Genomic DNA, 25,219 nt, shown 5'->3' with positions numbered 1-25,219 from the left:
CTACTTTCACAGGTAGTTTTTGTATGAAAAGTGAGGGAATGTGAAGAGCCTCTCCTATACTGATGTCGCATTCTGGAGAAAACCAGTAGTGAATGATGTTAAAACTTAATCAGTAGAAATGCTGAATAAAAGGAAAATGGTTATGTTTTAGGGAGTGTTCTTTTGATTAAGGTGGAATGTGACACGCACACTTAATTTAATGAGGGCTCCTGCTGTTGTCTTAAAAATTGCCCCAGTAATAAAGCCTCCCTTCATACTTGGGTGATTGCAAAGTGCTTTGGAAAAAAAAATTGAGCATGTCTGCTTTGTAAAATGGATGAATAGGCAGCAGCTTACTTTTGGCATTGATAGCTAAAATAGCATTCAGGTGATACACCTGTGTGTGCTCTGCATGTGTGTGTTTCTCAGACAGAGAGACTGACTGTTTTGAGATCAGGCATTTCATTGCAGCAGCTTCTGATTTACTGTGTCTTTCTGAGCCTGGGTAACATAAAAGCTCCAAAGTGGTATTTTTTCTGGTGAGATTAAGCCTGCCTTGTTTACTAGAAGTTCTAAATAAAGCTCTAACTAAAAAACTGCATTCATTATTTCACAATTCAGAGTCCAGTTGGATACAGGTTTTAGGAAGAGACCCCAGCCCACTGCGGAACAACATAGTATCTCAAGACAGAAATAACATACTATGTGATGATAGCACCTAGGAAAATACACAGTAAATAATATGAGTGTTGCTCATTTTCATGGTATATATATACAGTGGCACTAATTCTTAATTTTGTAATTACTTTGTCTGGAAATAACCTGGGAGCAACTTTCGTATTTTGCACGCATTTATTTATAAAGCCCCAAAGACATGGCTATTACATGTAGAAGAGTTGAGTAACATCTGCCTGCTGAGATTTTAAGATGGATACATATTCCAGGGCAGGTACATGACTGCGAGCTGCTCGGGAGGGTCGCTGCATGACAAAGCACAGGAGCTCCTCACACATAACCAGCTGGCTGCACCCAGCCCCTCAACACCCCACCTCCCTTCCAGTGTCGCCTTTCACCCCAGCACTGCAGGAATAGTTCGACTGTGCCTTCATATACGCATACGCATGTATCGTAGCATTCCAGCAGTTTTTCATTTTAACGACGTGTTATGGGCACTGGGCTCTCAGTGGCTCCGCAGCGCGGCCCCGCGCCGCCGCTTCCCCTCACGCCAGCCTGTGCCGCTGCCGGCGGGGACGCCCGCCTCGGGGCCAGCCTGGTGAGGCTGCACCTCAGGGAGCGGGAAATATCTGGGAAGCTTCGGATTTGAACGCCCACGACGGCTCCGCTGAGCCTTAGGGGGGCGGAGGGCCGGGACCCGCCGCACGTCGCAGCCCAGCGGAACCCGCTGCTCCGCGCTCCCGCCTCGGGCCCCGCTCCGCCGCGCGGCAGCCGGAAAGGGCGGGAAAGGCCACAACTAATGGGGGCGCGGGCGGGGGGCTGGAAAGCGAGGGAGGGGAGAGGAGGGCGGGCAGAGCCGCAGCGGAGGCCCCGCACAGCCGCAGGTCCCGCTCTGTCCGCCCGGGGCAAGTGGAGCGTCGTCTCCCCTCACCGGGTAGCGGCTGTCCGCCTCTCTGCCTCGTCGGCTCTGGCCTCGGCCCACGAGCGCTTCCTCCGCGCTCCCTCAGCTCCCCCGCAGGGCCGCCGGCGGGAGGGGCGCTGCCTGCCCGCGCCGGGCGGTGACAGCGGCGGTTCTGGCTGCCGCCGTTCATGGCCCGGTCGTCTGGGTGCTGTGAAGATTCCCTCCCGGAATCGCGTGCAGTGGTTACTGACTAGAAACTGAAGAAAAAGTCCTCTGATAAGTGGATGGTGTGCGGGTTAGGAAACGTACGGGCTCTGCTTTTGTATTGAGAAGCAGGATTTTCATGTTCTGTAAGCAATTTTAGACTTGCTCATGCAGTTCCTGGTGCTATACTGGTTTGTGCCTGTCCTTTGATGAGCAGACTCAACAGAAATTATCATAAACTTAACGCCGTTTATATCTACCCCTCTTGGACACCCTGGCAAGATGTGTCTCTGGGTTCTGCAGGAGTGCCGCGTGCGTCCACAGAAAGGGTTGTCAGGCTCGTCGTAAACACAGATAAAGGGGCATCTTGCTGGGAACGTGTACTGTGGGAAACAGCCTGAGTCTCGTGAGGGAAGTGCAAGGTGTGACACTGATTTCAAGGAATTTCGGTTCAGTACTCCCTAGTAAAACTTAAAAAAATCTGACACACATGCACACACTGAGGGGTTTTTTAAATGACTAACGAACAACAGGCACATCCACAGTTCAGTGAAGTTCAAGGGTAGCTGCCTGCTGATCTCAGGAAACTTTATATGAGGCCTGGGAAGAGGCAGGGCCAGAGCAAAGACACGAAGCTCGGGTGCACCATTGGCTGCTGCTTTACCCATGTGAAGTATAAATAGGTGAATATGTGTGTTAGTTTTTCTCTTCTTATGTCTTGGGCATTGTGACACATTTTTGTTCTGAAGCTGTTGTGATTCGAACGCAGGCACTGGGACTACAACGTTTCTCTATGGATCAAACAATTCTTCTCCTGCTTTTATTAAAATACATATTTAAGGTGAGACAAAATAGTTCCTTTTTTTGAAGGTGGATAGATATTCTAATTGAATGTTGAAAATTGATGGTTTGTGATTTGATCTGCTTTTTTGTCATTCTGGCAGTCACAGGAACTCTCTGTTATTTCCTCTGAGCGTTCCCAGCCTTCCTTCTGTTTAAATTGTTGGAAGCTCTTCATCTGCTTTATTGCCTGCTGCTTCTAGTTCAGTTTTGTTCCCCAGAAGAAGTAAAAGACACCAGCATCCTTAAGTCCGAAGCTAGCTCATATTGCTGTGTAAATTGTCACCTTCTGGATACTGCAGAGACATGCGCAGTGATGCTGGAAATTGAAGGTCATTCTGGGACCCAGGGGTATACTCTGGTTACGCCTTTAGGAAGTGTACCTCTGCAAGAAGTATTTTACTTTTGGATCCAAAACTGCCATTTGTGGGTTAGTGCTTCGTGTTTAATTTGACTGTTATTAAAAGAACCGCATGCATAGGAACCACATGTAATTTTCTGTACGCTTTGCAATAGCCTTGTCCATTTTTATCTATATTTAGTTTCTGTACATGGAGGCTTATTTTACATTTAGCTTAACATGCTTTGCAGCAAAGGTGATTTTAAAGCTCTTGTCAATTACTGTTATAAATACCACTCCATTCCTTTGCAGGTGAGAGACATGTATTTGGAGTGCTGAAATGCTGCTGTGGTACCCAGCTGCCTGGTATATTCCTTGAGAATGTCCTAATATTGTCCTGTTGTGCTGGCCAATTTTGAGCTTGAGAACAAGTGCTTTTTTGTGGAAGCCGTCCTACAGCAGTCAGTGGTCTGCCTCAGGGAAGTTGTCTGACAGTTGCAGAGTAGTTGAGTGTGTCTGGTTCATAAGGATGGTAGTATGGGGTGAAATAAGAACTTCAGTGAGTTCAGTATCATACCTCCAGCAGTGGCAAAAAGCAGGTCCTTGGGGAAGACTGTAAGAATAGCATAATATGATAATTATCTATACTGTGTTAGTTTCCCATAGTTTTCAGCTTAAAGTCTTGAGATGTATGGGGTTGCAGTGCATTTGGTGAGCTGCAGTGTAGTTCTGTTCTATGAACTTATCTGGCCTCTTCTGAAGCCCACTGAAACTTGTAGTCCTCATTTTAAGCTTTGTCAGATAAACTGTATAGTGAAAAACTGCCTCTTTTTTTTTTTTTTTTGCTTTGAATGTGGAGCATGCCAGCTATGTCATCCTTCACTGTTCTTGTACTTGAAGGGAAAATGAAAAATCAATCTCTGCTCACTTATTCTGGCTACTCAAGATTTTATAGACCTCTGTTGTATTTCCCCTCAAGTGCCTCTTTTTCAGACTGAGAAGCCTACTTGAGTGGTATGTTGAGAAGTAGTCAATAGAAGTAGTTGATAGCAGCAGTTATTAAGTGTTTGTTGTTTAGGTTTCTTGGCTGGTGTGTAGCTAGCCTGAAGATAGACTTGAACCTTAGGTCTTAGTGGTCAGTTTAATTTTTCTTTTAAAATTGCTGCAGCCTTTGGGTAAGGGCCTAAAAAGAACTGACAAGGTGCTGGCAACAAAAAAGGACATTCTAGATCCTTCTTCTCAGATATAAATACAGTAAAATTTCTTTGTACGCTTGCAAATCCAGTTTTTGGTTTTGGGTCTAGGAGTACAGATTTAAGTATGGTAAAATGGCATATATATTGTTGATGGTGGAAAATTTTTAAAAATGGCTAATTCAGTTATTGGAAAATATACTTCTTTTAAATTATCTTTAAAAGCAGACTTTCTTACCCTTTGGATTGTCTGGACTAGATTGTTTTCAGGGAACGCAAGCCAGCTATAGACTCATCAATTAAAACCCTGCTACTTTTCATGGAAAAGTGTTCCGTAAACACTTTTGTGTATGCCATCAATGTTAGTCCTGTTTGTCAGTTCAGGAGCTTCCAAGAGGTGGTATGTATCCTCTTATAAAGGTTTTATAGAGATTAAAGGCTTTATAAACTTTATAAAGTTTATACTTTAAAAAGTATCATCTGAACTCTGAATGTTAAGATCTTGATAGATTTGTAGTTGTGTTAGTTTGTCATTAGTTAAAAGAAGTTACCTTAAACCAAAGTGAGTTCCAGAGTATACTGTATTAAGGAATAGGAAAGCGCTGAGTGTTTTTGCTTTTTAAGTTGCTTTTATTTGTGTGGTTGATTGAGTTATAGAATAACACAAAGTATTATAATAATAAAAGTACTAACTTTTATTTTGGTATACTAAGGTCCCTATTTGATTTTTGTTGTTGTTTTTAACTACATTTTGAGTTCATTGCTAAGTGATGGCATTTATTTGTTGTCCCAGATCATATAGAAAATAAAAATGGAACTTAAGTTACATAACTGCAATCTTTTAATAAATATTATGTGATAGGAATTGGCATCCCATGCCCCAATTTCTCTGAATTTTAGAGGTGTGACTCAGGTTTATATCCTGTTAGAAGGAACCCATAAGTTTCTGGTTCCAGATGAAATTCAACCACAGAAGGAACCTGCTTCTCTAAAGAGCTAAGCCAAAGTCCTTCAAAGGTATGTAGAATTATTAAAAAAGTAGTGTCAAAAATATGGAAGGCTTGTGCCTAGAATGAGTTTACCTCTGTAAGAAGTTGAAATGCCGAATGAAGTTTGTACTGGCACGCCTAAATTGGATTGGTAGTGAGGTGTTTAATAAATGATTTCTTTACATCCTGAATGTTGCTGCTTATTATTCTGAGATATTTAGAAGTTTTGAAAGTGATGCCACTAAAGTTTTTACCGTGTAATGTGAGAATAGGGCTGAGAGCTCCAACTCTTGACTGCTAACTGTGATTGTGGTATGTATATTGCAAGTGAAATCTCTGACCTTGTTTCCAAAATAATGACAGATTTGTTTTCCTAGTAGGACATACTTGGGTCAACTGACATGGTTTGGCCATCTGTGGAGAAAGAAAGAAAAATAGAGCCTGTACCTACAGAACTTGTAACAAATTATGAACCCTCTCTGTGTCACACAGTACAGATGGTGATACTGCTTCATATAAAACCTGTTGCTAGTTGACAAGTTCTGGGTAAAAGTAGTTAAAATTGACAGAATGTAATTATTTAGGTAGAGGTACATTTTCTACTGAATTGTATTCATGTATGTTTCTGTTACAGGGTTCAGAGAGTCTAGACTGTGACCAAGTGAAAAAGCCTGCTAGAGTAGTTTTAATGGAGTGGACTGAATTGCCCAAAGGAGAGGATCCAGACTATTATATTATAACATACCAGCAAGCAGATGCTTTCAGTCAAAAAGTAAATTTCATCAATCTAACCGATAAGTAGTTCCATACATATTTAAGCTGTAGATAGCAGTAGTTAATAGCATTGTTTGTTTTTCTAAAAAAAAAGTAAAATAGCAAATAAAGTTTGGAAAAATTGTACTGAATTCTGTAATTTATGTCATTTATGTGTACTCTTACAGAGTCCTATTGAAGCCAGTTGGACTTAGAAGACTCTTGAGTATCTTGGGTGTATAAGAATAGATAGGCATATGTTCAAAGTTAAGAATATGCAAGTTTTTCAGTGTACTGTAGTTTGAGGAGGAGTTTTCACTTCTCCAGGAGAGGCACAGACGCTACCCCTAGATGTCTGTGGGAGGGTATTGTTCAAATTCTGGGCACAGGATGTTCTAGAACTTAAAGAAAATATGGGGATTTTAATAGGAAGATGTTTGTTAATAGTTGATTTCTAAAATGTTTTGTTTTAAATGCGTTGGGTATTTTTCAGTTTAACTGCAGCCTTAAGTTTTCTGTGCTGTAATATAAGCTACCCTTTCAAAAAATTCATAGATCAGTTATGAATTGTATTTTTATTACTTTTGTTATATCCAGAAATTCTTCTAACTTGCAGAATGTAAGAAACATCTCTAAAGTTGAACAGAAACCAGTCAGTACTACAGTTCTGCTTGAGGAAAATAAGAAGTATGGTATTACAATAGAATCCCTAAAAAATGGCCGAATCTTAAGTGTAAAATCATTTAAGACACGTAAGTAGAGTAGCACAAAAATATTCTGGTATTTGGTATATTTAAGTCCAATACTGAAGTTTAAGGAAGTAGGGGTTGTAATCCTGAGCTTAGTCATGTATTGAGAAACTTTGCCTCAATGTATTTTTACAATCATGAGGAGTAGAAGGAATAATTTTGTATTGTAACTTGTTTGGTTAGTGTGACAATTCAGCAATGTTTAACTGATGTAAAAGTCTGGGAGATTTTTAAATGTTACAGGCTTTGCTATACTACAGTAGTTCTAGGAAAAGAGATTTATAGAAGACCACGGAGAAAGTTACTTAAAGCCTGGCAGTTTCATATCAACATGGGGTTGTGGTTGTCTGTCATATATAAATTAAAAGTATTAAATATTTTTGTTTTCACATCATGAGAGTCCCCCTTTAAAAAGGGTTAATGAATAGCTTGAAGATCTTAGTATTGTGACTACCTGGGACAGACTTCTAGTAGAAGAACTTGTCAGTCTAGCCAGTGAACTTATAAAAACATCATTTATAGCTGTAAATCTGTTCAGGACCACAAGTGCCACTGATTACTAGAATGAAAGGGCTTTCTAATCTTAATTTTGTTAATCCCTTTAAAAAAGTTTATAGCATTACCTTTGCGCACATTACAAACTCATACTAGTTTTGGAATACAGACTAGAATCTGAATACAAACATCATCACTGTGAAAAACACATAGTAAGTTGAAAACATTGCACCAACCGTTGACTCTGCTGATGCGTGCATTCAGCAAGCTACAGGAGATAATTCATGGTTATGCTACTAATGTGTTACTGCACTTGACATTTATTACTTAACTGATATTCTAGCAAAGTCTGTACTTTTACAGTTAAACATTCCTTAAACTGTGCACTTATATTTCTGGTTGCTTCAGACATAAGTTTACATACCGTGACAATAAAGAAAAGCATGGCTGCCTTAATTGTTCTGTAAGACATTTTCTGGTTTGATACTACCTCTTTCTTTACTGTGTATATCCCTCATAATTTCTTAAAAGAAATATATAATAATGTTAATGCAATAAAACTTTGAGCTAATTATTCCCTTGTTAAAGACAGTATTTATTTTTTTCTTGGTCTACTAGGTGGAATTTCAGAAAATGACATCAAAACAGTTGTGACGGCTACTACAGTGTCTTTTAATTGGACTACACTGACCAAAGAATTTTCAGTCTCCATTTCACTGAATGATACTTCTCAGATTATAAAAAACTCCAGTGGATTCTTTGTATGGACTAATTTGGCACCTGCCACCTTACATACATTTCAGTTTATATTTGAACAATTGCATCTTAAATTTATAAATGTGTCTCAGTCACTGGACATTCAAGCTGAAACAGGTATATGTTAGAGTTTGTTGCAGTCACAGTGAATGCAAGGGAGCACTGCATATTTTCCAGAAGAGTTAAGATTAAATTGTAAAAAGCCTGTATTCCATTTTACAATTTATAATAGATGTGTGTAGAAGAATTATAGAAGAATGAAGGCAGGTTAATTAACATAGATAATACACAGCTATGGGCTGGCTTCAGGGGTGGTGGGTTGGCTGATGTGGATAATGGCTGGTTCCTGTTAAACAGTTACATAGCTCTAAGTCTAAGGGGTATGGAAGAGGAGCTCTGGATGAAGAGAGACCTGGAAGAAGTGGAGAGAGGATGTAGGAGAGACAAGGAGAGGCCCTGGGAGAAGCAGGGAGGAGAAGGGTGTCCAGATGAGGAGAGGCTGGCTGGAAGAGGAGCCTGGAGAAGGAAGAACCTGGATGTAGCAGAGGCAAGAAACAGGATGAAGAAACAGCGTGGACAGTAGATGAACTTTTGAAACCTTGTGGGGGATTGGTGGCTGTGTTGAGGCAAGGCACAGGAACTACATACAGAGGTTAACCTGGTATGGGATGGTAAAAGCCTTGTTGCAGCCGGCTAGTTTTGATAGTGCTGCGACAGATGTGCATTGTTTCATTTCTAGAAAGCTGAAAGAAATTGAATGCTAATAGCATAGGTTATTTCTCATTAATTTTTCTTAGTAATTTTAGGAGCAAGAATTCAAATTTGTATGTGTGAATATTTTAAGCTAACTATTTTTTGCAGTCTAAAATAGTCAAGTGAATGTTGAGCCTAAGCATTGTAATTATCTCAGTGTATGGATTGAATTTGCTCTATAGTTTCAAAGAAAAGACAGGGAAAATCCTGAATGTGGTAAGGATTTGGAACACTCTTTGCCAGTGTTCGAAGTGAATGGTTTTGTACTGCTGAGTGGCTAACCTAGCTCTGGTGTTTTGTTAGAAGTGCTGTGAAGGAGGCAGGATTCTGAATTGTATAACTTCATTGTATTGTATAACAATTGGATAACTTCATTGCTTTAAATGTGCTATTCTGACAGTGCAATTTAAAATCTTTAAAATTAGGAACACAGAAAAAGGATTGTATAGGCTCAAATTCAGGGAAATAGTTATTTTTTTAAAAACTCAGGAAACTATTAAAACCATCTTCAGTTGTTTGTTTTAATTTCATATTAATTTCAAGTTTAAAATTTAAAAAATGAACCATTGGACACTGAGCTTAAAGAATGAATTTTCTCCTAGAGTAGCATAAAAATTAATGAATCTCTTTTTTATTTCAGTGGGTTGTAGCTGATACTCTTAATTCAGTCAATCAGATTTTTTAAGACAGTCAGAATTTTGAAGGAGTGTTGATTCATAATTATTGATTTTTTTAGGGGTTTGCAATCGTGAATTAAGGGTTATCATCATCAAAATGTCTGTGTAATTATAAAAATATCTTAAACTGTACCGCTCCCATGAATGGTACGGAACATCTTTAAAATCCTGCCCTTGTTCACCTATAGGCACCTGTTCCCAAGGATGGGTGGCATTCCAAAGCAGCTGCTATCGAATGGGTAAAGAGAGCAAGCCATGGAATGTGGCACAACAAATATGTGAAATGTCTTCACGAGGGGCGCATCTTCTTGATATAGGGAATGAAGAAGAACGTGGTTTTATTTTGTCTTATCTCCAGACATTTAGTCAAATAATCATGCTATGGACGGGTCTCAATGACCTAAAGGTCAGTCTATTTTATTTTCTTTGCTATTACATATATGGAAGAAGGAAAATTTTGATATGTAGAGCCCAATTCTTTGGAATAAAATAATGTCACACTGTAAATTGGTTATTTGTTTGTATAGTTGTTAGTAGTTAAAAGAGTAACCGTTATTTCTTCCTATTTAGAAACAGTGAAAATATTTAGCGGGCCATAGCTGGGAAAAAAAGGCATAGTTCATGCACAACCTGTTTAATTTTTCTTTCTTTTTATGAGTACTTCACAGGGATATTGTTTTGCCTGTAGGTGGTGCTGCATTACCAGATTTTAAATCTTGTTCTACATGTATGTTACTATGGATATCAAAAGTCTGGGGTTGGCTCTCAGTTTTGGTGCAGGTCTGAAATGTTGAGTGTTCAGCTCAGCAAGGTCTGTCCTGTATGGATGCTGGATAGGCCAGTGAAAGAAGGGATTGGAGCAAGGTATTTCTTGTAAAAAGTTTCCTACTCCTCATATTTGAGTTATGAGGGTTCTTACTAACAGCTCTGCTGTTATTAAATGACTCACTGCGATGTGGTATGTGATTTGGGAATACACAGAGATACATAAATATCTCTACAGAGATAAATAAAAGTATTGGAAAAGTTCTCTGAAAATGGAGGCACTCTGCCAGAAATGGGAGATCCTGTCTTCCTGTGGTGTGACTTAGTGAAAACTTCTTTCATGGTAAGTATCAGGTTGGAGAAAGCCACTGGTATTTCAATTTGGAAAATCTATACTCTGAAATTTAATTGTAATACTGTTCTATTAAAATTAATTTTAAAAGAAATTCTGTGAAAAAGAGTAAAAAACCCCTAAAATTTATTTGTAAGGGCAGGAGGTAAGTGGTAAACATGTCATAGACAGAAAATTTCTTTTTTACAGGCTCTGTTAATAACTTAGTGGGTCTACACAAACAAGTCAGAGTGGGGTAATATGCAAACTGAGGAAACACGGACCTGTCTAGGTTTGTGGTTAGAGATGCACTGTAACCTTCCTGGTTAGGAAAGCACGTGTAATATATGCACTTTACATGTAATAGTTTTATGCATGACATTTTAGAATAGCTGTAATTTTTACACCATAGTGATATTAATCGTAACTAACTTATTTTAGAAATAAGGTAGTATTTGTAAGAGGCTGCTAGAAATACATGCCCCATAAAAGCATGATATTTTTGCATGTTGGAAAGAGTGCTGGAAAGGTTGGGGATTTTTCTTTTTAAACTAATTAGACAGAAAAAAGTTAATCGCCAGCTTGGAATTTGACTGTTAGCTAACTGTTTAATCATTACAGACATTTTTTATGTTTGTGGGAGTCTAGTCAATTAAATGAACTAGACGAGTACCTTGTTTTAAGAGTAGCAAGGGAAAATTATAAAATGCTTGTTTTCAAGCACTTCTTTCCTAAATATTTGTTCTTAATTAGTGTGTTCATGTACCATATGAACATGTTACAGTCTTTCTAAATGTCAGTGTCATAATTTGCTCTTGTTTTAGGAGAACTCCATTTGTACTTGCACCAACTTGTACTTAACCCAGAGTTCAAAGATCATGGGGCATACACTAGGAATCACAGGACTTGTTTAAAATCTGAGATAAAAAACACAGATTCAATTATTTTTGCTTCCTCTGTTGTATTTGAACCATTAGGGAGTTAAATATCTGTTTTCAAGTTTTTTTTTCCCCTTCAGTACCCATGGGACTTGTAATACTCAATGAAAAAACATTGAGATTATAACCTAATTGAGGAGATTTCAGCCGCCTTAGGAAAACTGCCAAGCACTGGGACAGTGATAAAAATTAGTGGCATTGTGAACAGGATTAGTTCTGTAGCATTTGTGTTGTCATAGTTTCTCCTTCTTTAACCCTATTTCGATCTGTATCTGGATTCAAACCCTTCCTGGCAAGGGTGAGCATTCTTGTGAAAGACAACAGGGACCCTGGAGATGTGATGTAGGGCAGTCCACTAGGTAAGAATGAATCAACCGCTTTGGTGGCATCCTCAAATCTGTCATGACACTCTGCACTTCTTCAGAGTTAGGAAGTGGAAAAGGTGGTCAAAGACTGTTTACTAATGTTTCTCTTATAAGCCCTGCTACAGACCTTTGTATCACAGTAGTATGTTGTGCCTTCCCCTCTTTGTAGTTAACTCTGGTGTCCCAGAAGACCAGTATAAGAAAAAGATATGCATTGATCTACACAGTATTTTTGAAATGGCAGTCTCGACACACAAGTCCTCCAGAAAGTCAAGTTGAATTATTTCACACTGCTGAAAATCTTTGCTGCCTTGGGAAAATGAAAGACTTATTTATTTTATTTTTTTTATAAACTCAATGGATGAATTGAAAAAAAATAGGCTTAGTCTCAACAAACACGATTTTTTGTTGTTTTCTCAGAGAAATGGAAAAAAAATGTTTTCCTCCTCCCCCTTCCCCTTTTGAATATCTTTCACAAAATGGGAAAGCAACAGAAGTCTTAAGTTACGTTGGTACCTCAGCATTTCTCCATTACAGTACTTAAAGCATTTACTTAGACCAGGGGTCCTCGAACTTTTTAACCAGGGGGCCGGCGCGGATGCAGTGGCAGGCAGTCATCTGCGGCTGCTTGGTTTCCCCCCCAACCCCCGGCGAGGGGGTGTGTGTGTCTGTAAATATCGGGGGCCGGATTGCAGACCCTGGGGGGCCGTATCCAGCCCACGGGCCGTAGTTAAAGGACCCCTGACTTAGACTGTAGTACCACTGATTTGCTATGCATGAAAGCACTTATGCTAGTATACCTCCTGAGAGTGCTCCGATGTCATGCATAAATGTGTTTGGGTTTTTATTCATCCCCTGTAGATGTTAGTGCAGTGGAGACTGAAACCTGTCTCCCACTAGAGGGGTCTGCATTGCAGTGCTGTGAGCATGTTCTGCAAACATCTTTCCCGCAGAATATCATGTTACCCTAGTCTAGTATTTGTAGAGCTCTGCTGGAGAAACTGAAAGTACCTCAAAGGTTAGAAACGTTGAGTCAGGTGTGATTGAGTGTCTTAACTGGTGAGCTACCAGCAAGTAAGGGAAAGGGGGACAGACAGCATTTGCTCATCTGATTGTGAATCTAGCCCTGGATTTTTTTCAGCTAAACTTTCTTTCTTTCATACCAGATTTATTAATATTTTTGACTAACTCAATTTTTTTAGTGAGTAACATTTGTAGAAAACTATCCATCCGTGATTATTAGATTATGTGATTAATGTTGATTTTTTTTTTTAAAGGATTGTTTGTAATGATCAAACACTCTACATCAACCTTAGGTGGCTTATATTGTATTATGTTATTACCTTGTGATCTTTTGTAATAGAAGGGGTATAACTTTACACTGAAATATTTACTTATAAAATTAATTTGTATAAATGAAGTGTGTAAATTTTGGATGTTTAGGAGGTACACTTCAATGAGAAAAGCCTTAATTCATCAATACAATGTAAAAATACATGGAGGTTTTATTTAATTTTTTTCAATGTAGGAAGAAGGTCAGCTCTTGTGGACAAATGAATCTCCTTATCTTCTAAAGGCTGGTCTCTCAACTTTGTCAATGATACCAGAAAATGAAACTGACTGCTACGCCCTTCAGAGAAATCCTACTGGTCCAGGCTATTTCTTCACAGGATTTTTCTGCTATATACAATTACCATATATTTGTGAATATGAATGTAACTATTTGTTCCAATCTTTTGCATTTATTTTTAAAAGCCTTCCCCCAATTATATTTATATTTGAAGATATAAATATAAAAAGAGAAAAAGGTTTTCATTATTTTAATTTGTTTTTCCATTTTTTGTTGTTCTTTTTCAGTACCTCTGGTACCAGAAAACTTCACGTTTAGTGTGCGTGATGTCAATACAACTGAAGCTGTATTTATGTGGAGTAATATGGACAACTGGCTTAAGTCAGACTTTGCACTTATAATTAAGTACTATTTTCATCAATGGAAACCATACATTCTGAATTTGCCTGTGAATACAACTCAAACAAAAATTATGCAGTTGTCTCCTGGCCTTTCCTACAGGTTTTTATTAGCAGCAAGGAACCCAGAAGGAGCACAGACTATCTTAAGTCCAATTCTGAAGGTAGAAACAAGTAAGTTAGAAAAATAAAATAGCAGTAATACCCAGACAATCATACGCTTTTAAATTTTTCCCTTTAATTATACTGTTCCTTGTGCTGATAATTTGTCTGAAAATTTACATAAATCTGAACATGAATTCAGAATCCAGGATTTACCAGTTTGTAGAGTGGATTCCAAGGTCTTCATTTTCCTTTTGTGCTAAAATGCTTTACTTGGCTTGATGAGAAAAAAAAAACAACTTGGGAGTTTTTGATTGCTGGAAGCAGAAAGCCAGCTACAAATTATGTTTCTGTGAAGTATATTTTTAAAGATCATTCTTGCCATAATTTTACTCACCGGATTCCTACTGATGTCCAAAGGTAAAGCTGGATGTTAGAGTAGCAGTAAGGTATTTTTTGGCCACACTGGTGAAATGCAAAAGCATGCTTTCCAATCTGAAGTAAAAGATTTTGTTGGAATAAGGAGGTTATTCCTGTATATCTGCAGTTAATATTAAGATGAGCTTTACGGGTTAAATATCCATTGTGTTTTGACCTGTTGCATGATGCAGTATGGAATGAGAAAAACTTGTGAACCAATTAACTTGTGTTAAAGTAAAGCCTATCTGAATGAAGCCAAATGAAACCTACCAGCTGGTAGAGATGAAGAATACCTTTGCATCTAAAGGTGATCAAATGAAGATGTCCTCAAGGAAAAACTACTTCATGGATACAATTTTAGGTGCACATTTTCTCCATGTTCCTGTTTATGTGGTACCGAGAAAACAGTCTGATTTTCAGAATTAAATAAAACATACTGCCCTAACATTTTTACCAGTTCTGGCAAGGCAGTCAAATATGAGACAGAGGTCCATTTACTTCAAGTCTGAAAAAAATACAATATTTTCCTGAGGGGAAAGAAGCTGTTCCTTTTCTCCAGCAAGTACATTTTGTACAGTTCACTTCTTCTCCTGGGCTGCTTTAGTGCACTTGAAAGTCCTGTCATCTCCTGTGCCTATCAGCCTCTCTCTTCTCTAACCGGATGGTTTGTTTTCTGTGTATAAGACCTTGTAACGCAAGTTGCCTCTGTAATGAAGAAAAGATATTCCTGCTTTCTCCTATGAGAAGCAAATATGTGTTTTACCTCAGAAATCAACATTTCAGCTGCAACATTGTTATCTACAGAAGCATCATTGTCCGGGCAAGGAAAATCAGAACAATTTACTAATTATTATACTAGTGACTGAATTGTTTGAAGAGGTGTAGGCAACATGTAAAGAACTATTTTAAAATGATTGATAAAAACAGCATGCATTGAGCATCTTCTAAAATTCAGTGGAGTTTGCCATTTAAATCATTAGGACCAGGTTTAAACCAGCTTGGGTAATTCGTAGCATTTGTCTTACAAACATCAAACTTTAATGTTTCCAATCTGACTGAAATACAAGAGAAGACCTAAGTGGGGAGACTGAGTTCTGTTTCAAGAGCTAGGTGATTCAGAAAAATCAGACAGTAGGAATATTCCCCTGCCTACCAACATTAGATACACTATCCAAGTTACTTTGTTTTATTTGCTCTCATACTATTTAGCATGTATGTGAGTGTGTACTGTTAGCTTTTCAGGCTGTATTTAACAGAAAAATGTTACTGGTAAAAGGCATCAGAAGCTATTATCCTATTTCTATTCCTAATCTTATTCAATAGGGTCATTGCACTCCCAGAAGTTAGAGGCTACATATGTTTCATCTGCAGAAATACATTTAAAGTGGAAGCCTCCACAGCATTCATCCAGTGCTTCTTTTCATTACTACCTCCTCAACGTTTTGGATACTGAAACCAACATCTGGAAACAGTTACTGGTTGAAAAAAGCAAGACTTCAATAGTAATAGGAAATGTAAAACCTTATCATCAGTATCAGGTATATTTACAGACCATGTCAGAGAAAGAAACTCTAGGCTGCCATGAGAAGCCTATATTAATCACAACAGGTGATGTATCCATGTTCTGTGTTTTTGTTTTTTTTTATTTCTCTAGACAGAGTTTAAACTGAAAATACAATGCACAAAAGTATTTTTAAGGCCATGTACAGGTTGCGGCTTGTTGGGATGTATTGGGGTAAAGTTGAGGGAATTCATTTCTATATTCTCTGTTTACTGATTCTAATCTTCAGAATCTTCCAAAAGGGTGGATGTACCTATCCCCTTATTTATTTGCTCATTTACCTACTTATAGCACATTAGTATTTGCTGAAGTAGTGACATCCTATTTGATAAATACTGATTTGTGGTTTGTTTATTTAATTTTAGCAAAGTAGAAACATTACCATGATGTCTCAAGTTATGTAGGCAAAGACAGATTAATTTATTTTTCTAAGCATAGATAGTGTGACTCAGATTGTGTCATCTTTGTTACTCTGTATATATACAATGGAAGGGAGTATGCTTGTAAAGTAAGTTCCTATTTGTTGTGAGAAAACAGAAAGCAGAATCTGCCTGTAACAGGTAGTTGTCTGCAAACTATTTTAAAGTAAATTGGATGAATTAGTAGTCTTAAAACAATGACATTTTTAGAAGAAAAAAGAAACCAGAAGGCATCATTAGGAAGTGATTTAAATTGACAGTAAGTTTGGTCTGTGGTTTTATACTGACATTTTTTATTTTTTTTAATCAAGCTGTCAGTCCACCTACAGCTGTTTATATTCACCCAGAGGATGTACAAGAAGAGAGTGTAATTCTTCACTGGAAGCTGCCACTAGAGGCTCAGGAATCCTACATTCAAGTGAAACCTAATGCAAACATAGGTGAAACGAAGAAGATCTTATTAAACAACACAGAAGAGTTTAAGGTTGATCTCCTAATTCCTGGAATGGCTTATGAAATAGCAGTGGCAAGTGTGTATAATGGAAGTATGAGTGAACTGAAGACCATTCAATGCACTTTAAGTAAGACATTGTTTAATGATGGCAACTACAGACTATTATACACACGTCAGTCTCGTTATCGTTGCCATCATCTAACAGATTTGATAGATCAAGTCAATTTATTAGATAGCAAAGGATCAAAACTAGAATGTAAAATGTGCTGATAATTTTTAACAGCAAAGTAGATGCTGTTAACTTTCAAAGAGGGTGCAGCCTTGGAAAACGCGTTGATAGTACTGGTAACTGTGGTGAGGACCATAGCTGGAAATCCTGTCCCCACTGACAGAAGGAATCGGGTGAATCATTGATTTGCGCTGAAATAGGAAAATATTAGAACAGTTGAAATAGATTATTTTTGGAGATGCGTTGGTTGTTCTGTGAACTGTGAGAGAGAGATTACCCTATTGGTGAGAAGGTGCTGGGAAAGGACTTTAAGAGTTAGAAGCAGTGGTAGCTGAAAGGTAAAAAGTTTTACATTTTTTATCATAGGGTCTTTCTGGTTAGTCTTAGTTTACCAAGATGTTTAAATGCTTTTGAAACATCTTTTTTTTTTTTTTTTTTTTAAATGTATGAAAGGAATAGCCAGGATTTTGTTATACATGTGGTATGTAAAGGCTGCAGCTGTCAGGTTATAGATATATGAAATGCTGCCTTGTCTGGTTTTTTTCTAAATTATTACAGTATTTGAGAGGGTAGCAGACAGTCTTTTTTTTATTTTTTATATAAGATTAGATTTAATACTCCATTCAAGACACAGATGACAGAGAATTCTAGATGGGATTTTTCACAGCTGTCAGAGCCAGCTGTAAGGGAAGAAAACACGTCGATATTGCATCCATGAAATGTGTCTCTCTCCATGTTCATTTGTCCACATATACCTTCATGTATATCTTTTCAGCATCCAGATTTACTTTGTTGGTGCCGTTGTGGTTGAAAAGGTAATTCCTTGATACCTTTGGAAGCCTAACTTGCTTTGATTCGTAAATGATTTGTCAAGTGCTGCAGAATTCCAGTAATAAACACCTAAAAAGATCAGGTTGTTTATTGTTTCTGAGCTACCCTATATGGTAGCTATTTGTTTGTACTGAGCAAAAATATTTCTCAGGGCAGTTACTTCAGATTTACTTTGTGGTTTTCATTTAATTTATTTTCAATTGATGTAACATGGCTTTTTTTTTTCTTCTTCTAGAGCCCAAGCCTGTTCAAATTGTAGTTCCTTATGTGTTTTATAGCAATGCTGTGGTATTATTTGTTCACATGCCCAATATTGGAGTATTTGATGGCGTATACGTTACAAGTAAAGGAGGACCTAATGTGACATTCATTTTAAAAAGCGATGGTAAAATAACAATTGAAAACCTTACTGCAGGAACAGAATATGATTTCTGCATTTCCACAAAAAGTGGGAAAATGTTGAGCTCCTTTTACCATGTATCTGGTATAAAAACATGTGAGTATTTTAAGTTTATTCCTATAAAATTGCACCATAATAAATCGTTATTTGTAGACTCTGCTAACTTTATTTTTATTACAGTGCTGTAGAAGAGATAGGCTATTTAAAAGTCACATTGATATATATTTGTGTAAGCAGTTAATAATTATACAAACACTAGCTGTTTTTTAAACAAAATATAATGATTCTCTTGTAATTTCTAAACTCTCTAAATTGTATTTTTTATATCAAACCTATAAATTGTCTAGCAAATATTACAGGAGTTTAGGCTGTATTAAATTTTTGTCCTTATGGGAAACAAGACACATTTTGACCGTTTATTTTAGCCAAGAAGATAAGTATCAATGGAGTTACTTCTGTGTCTTGAAATCAGTAAGTTTATTCCCCCAGTAATAAGTAATTAAGTATATAATAAATGCCTTGAGTTTCCCATTTTTCAAGGCAATACATTCAATAACAAAGACATTTTTAAAGTATTAGTGAAAGGGGTTTCCTTCTAGCAAGGCCTTAAAAAAGGAATTTTAATAAGAACTTAAAAGCAGTTTGAAAATACCTGCTGAAATTCTATGGTTTGACTTTCTTATTTTTTATTATTATTATACTTCCAGGAGTTTTTATTTTCCTGTTCTATCACTTTCCTTTGAAATTATTTTCTACTCTCTTTCTTTCAGAGGAAAAATTAAGATAGGATAAAAAGGACAAAAGCAGAAAGGAGAATGAGTGCAAGACAATTTCTTCCCCAAATAGTGAATATCTTGACAGCTGATTTTTCTTAAAATCATTTTGATAAAAACTTAGGTTTTGATTGATCTTATGAAAGCATTTCCTAAATTTAGTGTGAAACTGTCTTAGAACACCTAGTTTTGGTCTGTCTCTTCTGGGACCCCAAAAACTTGGAAGAAAAAAAATACTGCCCCCTCACATGTATACAGGTGTTTTTAAAAGAAGTGTAAATTTTGGTACATTCCAGCCAGAAATATCTGTGGTGGGGATGAAAGAGATGCAGAGAAGAGTGGAAGCTCCCCTGTAATGTGATCTGAATGGTATCATACAGGGCTATACTAATCAGGGATGAAATATATTTGTCTTGCCTGGTCTACCCAGTTTTTCCAAGCTGACAGTTTAGGTACATTATGAGTGCTATGGTGGTGGCAGTGGAGGGATTAACTTCTTTCTGGAGGACTTTCCCACCTAGGAGTGTCAGCTCTATCTTCAGGAGGAAATGCCTGTTCAGCCCCATGTAATTTAAAGATAAACAAGCAAGCAACTTTTTAAAAATATTAGTAGTGTTATTTCTTTGTTCTTTCTACATTTTTCTATTTTGAAATGTCTGTGTGTTTGTATGACTGCGATCAGATTTTGTCCTCTGTTTGTTTGAATCTGTTACTGATTGTCTTCATTTTTATGTCTCTATAGGAGATATAAAAAGTCTTGGATTGAACAAAGTCTTGGATTGAACAGTAATGTGTTTTATGTTCTTCTATAGGTCTGGCTGCTCCAGTCAATGTACGAGAAGGTAATGTTACAGACACTTCCATACAGATTGCTTGGGACCGTGCTGATGGAGATTTTCAGCAATACGAAGTTACATGTGCCAATTGTGCAAGTGCTTTCAGGGTATGTTTTTTAAAAGACTACTTGTATATAGGCAATGCAGTTATTTTTCAAAGTCTTCAATTAAGTAATCAGAGGTTAAATTAAAGGCTGTGTTTCGCATTAAAATAGGTGGAGGTATGATTTACATAATATAAGCAAAATTTGCAAGCAATTCTGTGAAAGCTGTATGTGGTTTTCTAGGTCCAGAAGGTCAAGCAAGAAAAAGCAACATTTTCCAACCTTACTCCTGGTAAGCTGTACAACTTTACAATTCGAACAGAAAAGGAAGGTTTCAGAGACAGTATTTTTGTGACAAAGGAAATACAGACAGGTGAGATCACAATGTTTTCAAATTTAGCATTTGTTTTGCTGCATCTGTATGTTTTGCTTTCTGCTTGAATTTTATTTTTGTCCCTAATAAGCAAAAGTAATTCAATCATCTTTATTGTTTTCTCCTTATTTGCTTTCATTGTTATTTTCCTTATTCTTTAACTGCTTGTGTACTTTAAGAATTTGAATAGGGTCACAGTGTACAAAGGACTACCAATGTTAACTTCATAATGAATCAAGCAGGTATACAGTCTAGTAACTCATACTTGCACACTGTCTGGCTACCAACATTACAGACAACAAAATCTCTTTTCTTACGACTTCTCTTTAATGTTTAGTTTCTCACTTCAGTGCTGAGTTTGAACACACTTAAGTGTTCAGAAGTAAATTAGTTTTATGATATTCTCTCATTGACCTCCCCTTACATCTGGACTAAATTTGGGCTTCTACATTTACATTTACTTTGGGTTAGGACATTTGATTCTCAGCAGCATAGTTGTATTCGATTCCAGTTCTTTTCCTTGCTATTAGTGGCTTCCTTCCATTGTACATGTCAAATTGTTACTTTTTTTCCTTTCTAAGTTAAGATCCCTTTAAGTCATATTTTTCTGCTGCTTTTTCTCACTCGAGCATGTATGTTCATTCTGAAGGGTTCTTTCATTTTTGGAATGATGTTTCTCCTCTCTGTCCGTATCAGACTTTCTCTTGTAACACTATCATATTGCTTCTTTTTGATAGCACTGTGAATAAGTCTATCCAGATATCATTAGGAAGTAAGTATTCTGGCCAGTAACCTTCACATACTTTCTTGAGATAATAATTTCAGAGTTATATCAGTTCAGTCTTGCTGCTTCTTTCAATAAGCGTCATGTTCTTATTCCAATGAATCTACATTAAGAGATGAGTCTCTGAGCTGTTCTCTTTCTCCAGTAACGTACAGTGCCATAGATACTGAGATATCCTGCTCCAATGGAAAATGGCACCTTCATCTTGGGCGTAGGGATTCATGGTGTGGGAAGAAAAGAGTTCTAGTCGTTAACTCTAGATAAAACCTGGATAGACTAGCAGTGTCACTATTCTTGGCTAGCAGACTAACTCAGCAGTTGTTCTGATGCTGTCTTCACTCTAGAGATACATCCACTATTGCATTGCTTTTTTTGTTGTAAAGTTATAGCTAATAATAAACTACATAGTATCTTATCATTTAGAGGCAGAACAAGGAAAGATCTTGCTAGTATAGGAAAACTATGCCTCAAAAACATTTTTGGATTCTTTCAAGGATTCATCAAATACGTGGTAAAGGAGATATGATTGATAGCAGCCTGTCTTTTAAATTGACCTAACGTCAGGGAATAGCAGATAAACATAGTTTTCACAGTGGAGAGAAGCTGTCAGAAGACTTCTAGGACTTTTTCTGTTCAACACGTTCATAAATGATCTAGAAGAGTGAGCACACACAACAATGACAGAGTTTGCTGATGTAAGGTTACTTAGAATGAGAACTAGCAAACAGTAACTGTGGAGAAGACCGAGTATGCCTCAGTGGCTGGATGTTAAAATGTCAGATACAGTTCAGCATAAATAAGCATAAAGTGGTACACAAGGCAAAAATAACCCAAACTTCACACATACATGGTGAGCTCTGAGCTGCTTGTTCTCTCTCTGGAGCAATATCTTGAGAATATTATGGATAGTTCCGTGAAAAAAAAAAAAAAAAATCGATTGCTCATCAGCAGAGTAAAAAGCAGCTGGGATGTTAGGAGAGATTATAGGACAAAACAGAAAACATCGCTGTATTGTCTATAGGAATCCAGGTACTCTTGGCTCTTGAATACAGCATGCAGTTCTGGTGCTGTTAGGCTGTATGATAACAGTTCACCTGCACACCCACAAAGGTGCCCAGAGAGGCAATGGCAAGAATGGTAGCCCGCATAATACCCTGTGAGGCTACTCCAAGGCCCATCACAGGAGCAATTCAAAGGTCCATCTCCACAAGCCCAGAGGAACACAGTGGCAAGCAGGAACCCTAACTACGGACTCCTGAGGAACGGACAGCCTGTCCAGGTCCTTCCCAGGGCTCTCAGCCTCAGCCCCTGTGTCCAAGTATAGAGCCCATCCAGACAGATCATCAGGAGGAGCTCTCTGGATCACGTTTTGTGCTAAGGGGGATTACTGCCTAGGCGTGTAGGACATGTTATGGGATGCCATGGAAAAGCAGTTTGGGATTGCACAGGGCTTATTATGGGATGCTTGAGGGAGGAATCAAAGGCAGGAAAAGAGAGGGGTGATTTGGGGAAAAACAAGTCTGGGAAAATAGAGGGCTAGGGGGATAAAAATGACTCACCACATGTAAATGTCTGACTGTGCCCTGCACCTGATCAGCACAATCTGTCTGTCTTATTACATCCTTTTCTAACTCCTTCCTATTCTGTGTGCGCAAGTGTGTACAGGAGCATGAGTGCTGCAGTTGGGGTTGTGCCACAAGTCAGAGGGCCCTTGTGTCTGTGGTACAGCATCTATAGTGAGTGTGGGTGTGTGAGTGAGTGTGTGACTGCTAGTGAGATCCAGCTGGATGAGTTGGTCGGTAGGTCAAGTGGCCTAGGAGCAAGGGGGTGGTTGGGCCAGCTCTGGGTGTGAGAGCATCTGTGTATCCCTAAGGGTGAGAGCACAGGGTGGGTCACCTGTTGGGACCTGGAAAGTCCTGGTGAGCTCTGTGTGTGTGCCAGCAACTGAGGAGACTGGGATCCAAGGGCATCTACTGGTCAGCCTGAGTGTCTGAGCCCAACTGCTGGGGAGATCCACATTGTATGTATGTATATAAGTATTCTCACTAGTGGACCTCCAGTCCCAGCTGGAGAGGCGAGCAGGATGAGGCCATTGGTGCTGTCTGTGTTTGTGTGAGTGCTCTGAGTGTCTGTCTGTGATCTGTGTGGCCAGCCACATGTATGTGTATACATGTGGTGTATATATGTGTTCTGTGTGTGTGTGCCTGCTGGGAATACAGCTTCAGCCTTGCTACAGTTTGGGCCTGGCAACATGACCTCTCAGGCTGTTGGATCTGGTGTTTTATATTTTCCTCTAACAGGTCCCTAATATGAAAAAAGTAAAGCATAGTTGATGCAATCAAAAAGGCTCATAGGAGGGCATCAAGTGTGATCAAAGATATGTAGTGTTTTAAATTTAAGGAACCACCGAGCTAAAACTGAGACAAGAGCAATGATGTAATGTAAAATCACTTGTGAAAGGATAAGTCTTGGAGAGGTAGTTATGGAGTGAGTAAGAAATGATAATTCACTGACATTTCTGTTACAAGAACTAAGGACTTGAAAGTAGAAGAGAGCAAGTAGAAAACAAGCAAAAGGTAATGGATGTTTGTCAGATTTATAGGTAAATTGCAGGACTTATGGCCACATGATATTTTGTGTGATGATTGTGGTTGTAGGTTCAAGTGGAGACTGAAGACATTCATAAAAGAGAAATCTGCCGAGGTTTACTAAATTCTCAGAAATCACCTTTGGTTCAGGAAATCCTTGGGCTGCAAACTGCAGTCTAGCAGGTTACCGAAGGGGATTATCACTCTATGCAAATCTTGCTTTTCTGTGGATACATGCTCTTGGCCACTGTTGAATACAAGGTACTGTGCTAGTGGGGACTTTGATCTCAGCCCAGTATGTTATCTCTTAAAGTGACATTTCTTGAGGAATCGTCCATTTTTAAGGAACTCCATATCAGTGAGGTCAGAACTGCATGAAGTAGTATTACAGAGCAGCCAGCAGTTTGGCTCTGGATCTTGTGGATAATGGAAGTCCCTATACATGGTACCACAATGGTATTAGTCTGTGTGTCCTTGAGACAAGCAAGGACCTGACATAACTTTGGCGGAGTTTTCGTTGCATTCAGATGAATCCTGTGGTAAAGTAATGTATTTTAAATGTATTTTTAAAGTAATGCATTTTTTTTATTGTCACACAGTACCAAGCGCAGTTAAGTATCTGAACTATAGCAGAGACTCTGAATCAATAGCTGTTACCTGGCCACCAGCCCAAAATATGTTTGATGGATATGTTCTTTCAATAAACAGTAAGGTCTTCAGTGAGGACAAAATGTTACCTTCTGGTGTAAGGTATGAGGATTGCATTTGAAAAATAACTGACATGAACTCAAAATGGATGTTTCACTGTATATTTCAAATAACTAGCCTGCAGCATTACCTATATGTGATATGTATTTGATGTTTTAGTTGATATACATTACTATACCCATGTGAAAAAAGATGATTTTAAGAATTGCATTTTTTAACAAATTACAAATCTCATATAATGTGTTTGTGCAAAGGATTTAAGATAAAATAATGCACTGGAGTCTGGATGTTTAATGTTTTAAGACTTTCTAGTACTTGAACTTGCTGTGAGCTATAGCGTGATGCATCTTATTTAAGATTTTATCAAACTAAAATAGTTTTTGACCGACAGCATATACACATGTATACACACATCATGCGTAAATAACATCCATAATACTATAAGGAATCAACATCCGAAGATACATGCATTTTTTAAATCTTAAAGAACACAATATCTTTTTTTTAAATCTTTGTAGAATGTCCAGATTTGAGAGTCTTCTGCCAGGCACCGATTTCTTAATCAGTATTGTGACAACCAATGGATTAAAAAGAAGTCACCCCACCATCCTCAAGATTAGCACCTGTAGGTTTATGGTTTATTAATAATTTTTCACGATTTCAGATAATTAGGGTCGTTACATTTTAAAGTGTTGTCTAAGAAAAGCTATTCCTTATTACATCAATGCGTTTTAAAAATGGCTAGATTTTCAATCTAAGCATCCTTGAAAGTTGTAAAGTAAATAAAAGCTTTTACAACACAAACAAGTTTTCTCTGTAGTCAATGGGATTATGCCAATAACTGAATTACCATTAATGTTAAGTTGATAAACCTTTTCCGTAAAAACTTACAAACATTTATTTTATTTCTGATTCTATTGCTAATATGTAGTAATTTACTTTATTATGTTCTTCTTAAGTACAAAATGAAATCTGAATGAATTACAGCAGTGTCTTCTGTAGATGTTCATTTCCTTCAAATTAATA

The 25,219-nt window shown here is 37.8% G+C and overlaps 1 protein-coding gene across 2 annotated transcripts in view; it reads left to right on the top strand.

The window, feature by feature from the left end:
- The first annotated feature begins 2,552 nt into the window (after positions 1 to 2,552).
- Positions 2,553 to 25,219, top strand: part of PTPRQ (protein tyrosine phosphatase receptor type Q) — a 141,827-nt gene continuing 119,160 nt past the window's right edge. For both annotated transcript variants that reach the window (XM_055809351.1, XM_055809350.1), the window contains exons 1-14: positions 2,553 to 2,600; positions 5,756 to 5,893; positions 6,491 to 6,626; positions 7,737 to 7,991; positions 9,493 to 9,710; positions 13,232 to 13,418; positions 13,561 to 13,845; positions 15,517 to 15,801; positions 16,485 to 16,754; positions 17,923 to 18,183; positions 19,673 to 19,803; positions 19,984 to 20,113; positions 24,085 to 24,235; positions 24,712 to 24,818. In XM_055809351.1, coding sequence (XP_055665326.1) covers positions 2,553 to 2,600; positions 5,756 to 5,893; positions 6,491 to 6,626; positions 7,737 to 7,991; positions 9,493 to 9,710; positions 13,232 to 13,418; positions 13,561 to 13,845; positions 15,517 to 15,801; positions 16,485 to 16,754; positions 17,923 to 18,183; positions 19,673 to 19,803; positions 19,984 to 20,113; positions 24,085 to 24,235; positions 24,712 to 24,818 — 2,602 coding nt within the window. The remainder of the gene's footprint in view (positions 2,601 to 5,755; positions 5,894 to 6,490; positions 6,627 to 7,736; positions 7,992 to 9,492; positions 9,711 to 13,231; positions 13,419 to 13,560; positions 13,846 to 15,516; positions 15,802 to 16,484; positions 16,755 to 17,922; positions 18,184 to 19,672; positions 19,804 to 19,983; positions 20,114 to 24,084; positions 24,236 to 24,711; positions 24,819 to 25,219) is intronic.

This window comes from Falco peregrinus, chromosome 6 (genome assembly GCF_023634155.1).
Source record: "Falco peregrinus isolate bFalPer1 chromosome 6, bFalPer1.pri, whole genome shotgun sequence".
Classification (NCBI taxonomy): domain Eukaryota; kingdom Metazoa; phylum Chordata; class Aves; order Falconiformes; family Falconidae; genus Falco; species Falco peregrinus.
The sequence above is the reverse complement of the archived record's forward strand: the minus strand, read 5'-3'. Positions and strand labels throughout refer to the sequence as shown.